General features: G+C 33.0%; 1 protein-coding gene across 1 annotated transcript in view; it reads left to right on the top strand.

Annotated features, from left to right (window-relative positions):
* Nucleotides 1–1,233, top strand: part of LOC100182546 (uncharacterized protein C3orf67 homolog) — a 6,016-nt gene extending 4,783 nt beyond the window's left edge. The window contains exon 9 of the mRNA XM_009863518.3: nt 567–1,233. Coding sequence (XP_009861820.2) covers nt 567–764 — 198 coding nt within the window. The 3' untranslated portion in view covers nt 765–1,233. The remainder of the gene's footprint in view (nt 1–566) is intronic.
* Nucleotides 1,234–1,442: the final 209 nt, after the last annotated feature.

Below are 1,442 nucleotides of genomic sequence, written 5' to 3'. Positions count from 1 at the left end.
ATGATGATGAGATGAAAGAAGAATAATCCATCGTTTCAAAACAAGCCCTCAACGACCTCACCCTCGGACAATCCAACCCCATGGATTGGGCAAACCTTATGAGCCCCCCAAACATTCTGCCTTCTGTTCGTTCTAAACAGGTGGGGTCAAAGGTCAAAGGGTCAAATAGATTGTTGGGGTTCGGGGTCCCATATTGTAAAAAAAAATAATATAACTTTTAGAAATGTGATTACCTGTCATGGTAGCTATAGCTCACACCGACATAATTTGACATTTGACAAAAAAATTAGTAAAATTAAACTATTTAGTTCTTTGTTGTCTGGGTTATTTCTTATTATATTAAAGTCTGTCAATCAAGGTGTAAAAGGGAGTTTTAGGAAAAAGGGGTCAGATGTCAAATCTTAAAATCCAAATTTTTTCTGTCTCGCACACTCATCGTAATATTAAGCCCCGACGTGATATTGTTTTAGTGTAAACGAACAATTGACACATTTGTGTTAAAACAAGCATTCTAGATCTAGGCGTTAAACATGGGTGGTTTCCCTAACTTGATGTTTATTCCACAGAGAAGGGAAACGTTATCCGACGGGGAATCCATCGGCACGGACCCCGATATCATGGGGTTGTCGGACGGAAGTTCTAACAGTTACAGAAGTTCCAACACTGTCGACACGGACGAAGAAATGTTGGACCTGTTGTACGACCCGTGCCTTAATTGTTACTTTGACCCAAAATCGGGGAAGTATTACGAACTAAAGAATTGATTTTTTCGAAAATCTGATTTTATTAAGTAAAAATGAACAATTGGTTTTATTGGATTCATCTTTTAGTTGCCATGCAGTCGTGGCAAAACCTGTTTAAATATTTTCGTGTGTTCATCCTAAAACAGTTTTTTTCTCTGATAAAATGCGAACTAATTTGATAATGAAACTAAATTAGTAATTTTAAAAGAAAAAAGATATTTTGCTCAACTCTCTGCATTTTACAAAATTCAAGTTTTCTTAAATATCGCCTTCAAGTTTATATTTTGTTCCAAAAACTCGTTGTTTTTACAAAAATTTCACCTCTAAAACAACCCAATTAAACTCTGTTATATAAAATTTATTAAGTTCCTTTTATACAAAGTATATTGTTTGTTTGTTTGTGTAGTAAATAATGGCAATTGTTTTGTGATTTTATAAGGACAGAGTTCTACACTGTTTGTATCCCGAAGTAAAATATTTTTTAAACTTTTCCGTCGAATTAATTTGTTTCAAAATCTCTGAGTCCGGAATGATGGAATTAAAATTTCTTGGACACCGAATTCCAGAACAATTAAAAAAATTACTTTAAAAACAATATCACAATAACAAATTTACAAATTAACAAATTACAGTGGAATTCAAAAAAATTATAGTGACAATTAAAAATATTACAGTGACAACTAAAAAAAGTACTGTAAC

This window comes from Ciona intestinalis, unplaced genomic scaffold (genome assembly GCF_000224145.3).
Source record: "Ciona intestinalis unplaced genomic scaffold, KH HT000157.2, whole genome shotgun sequence".
NCBI lineage: Eukaryota > Metazoa > Chordata > Ascidiacea > Phlebobranchia > Cionidae > Ciona > Ciona intestinalis.
This window is presented reverse-complemented; position numbering and strand designations above follow the sequence as displayed.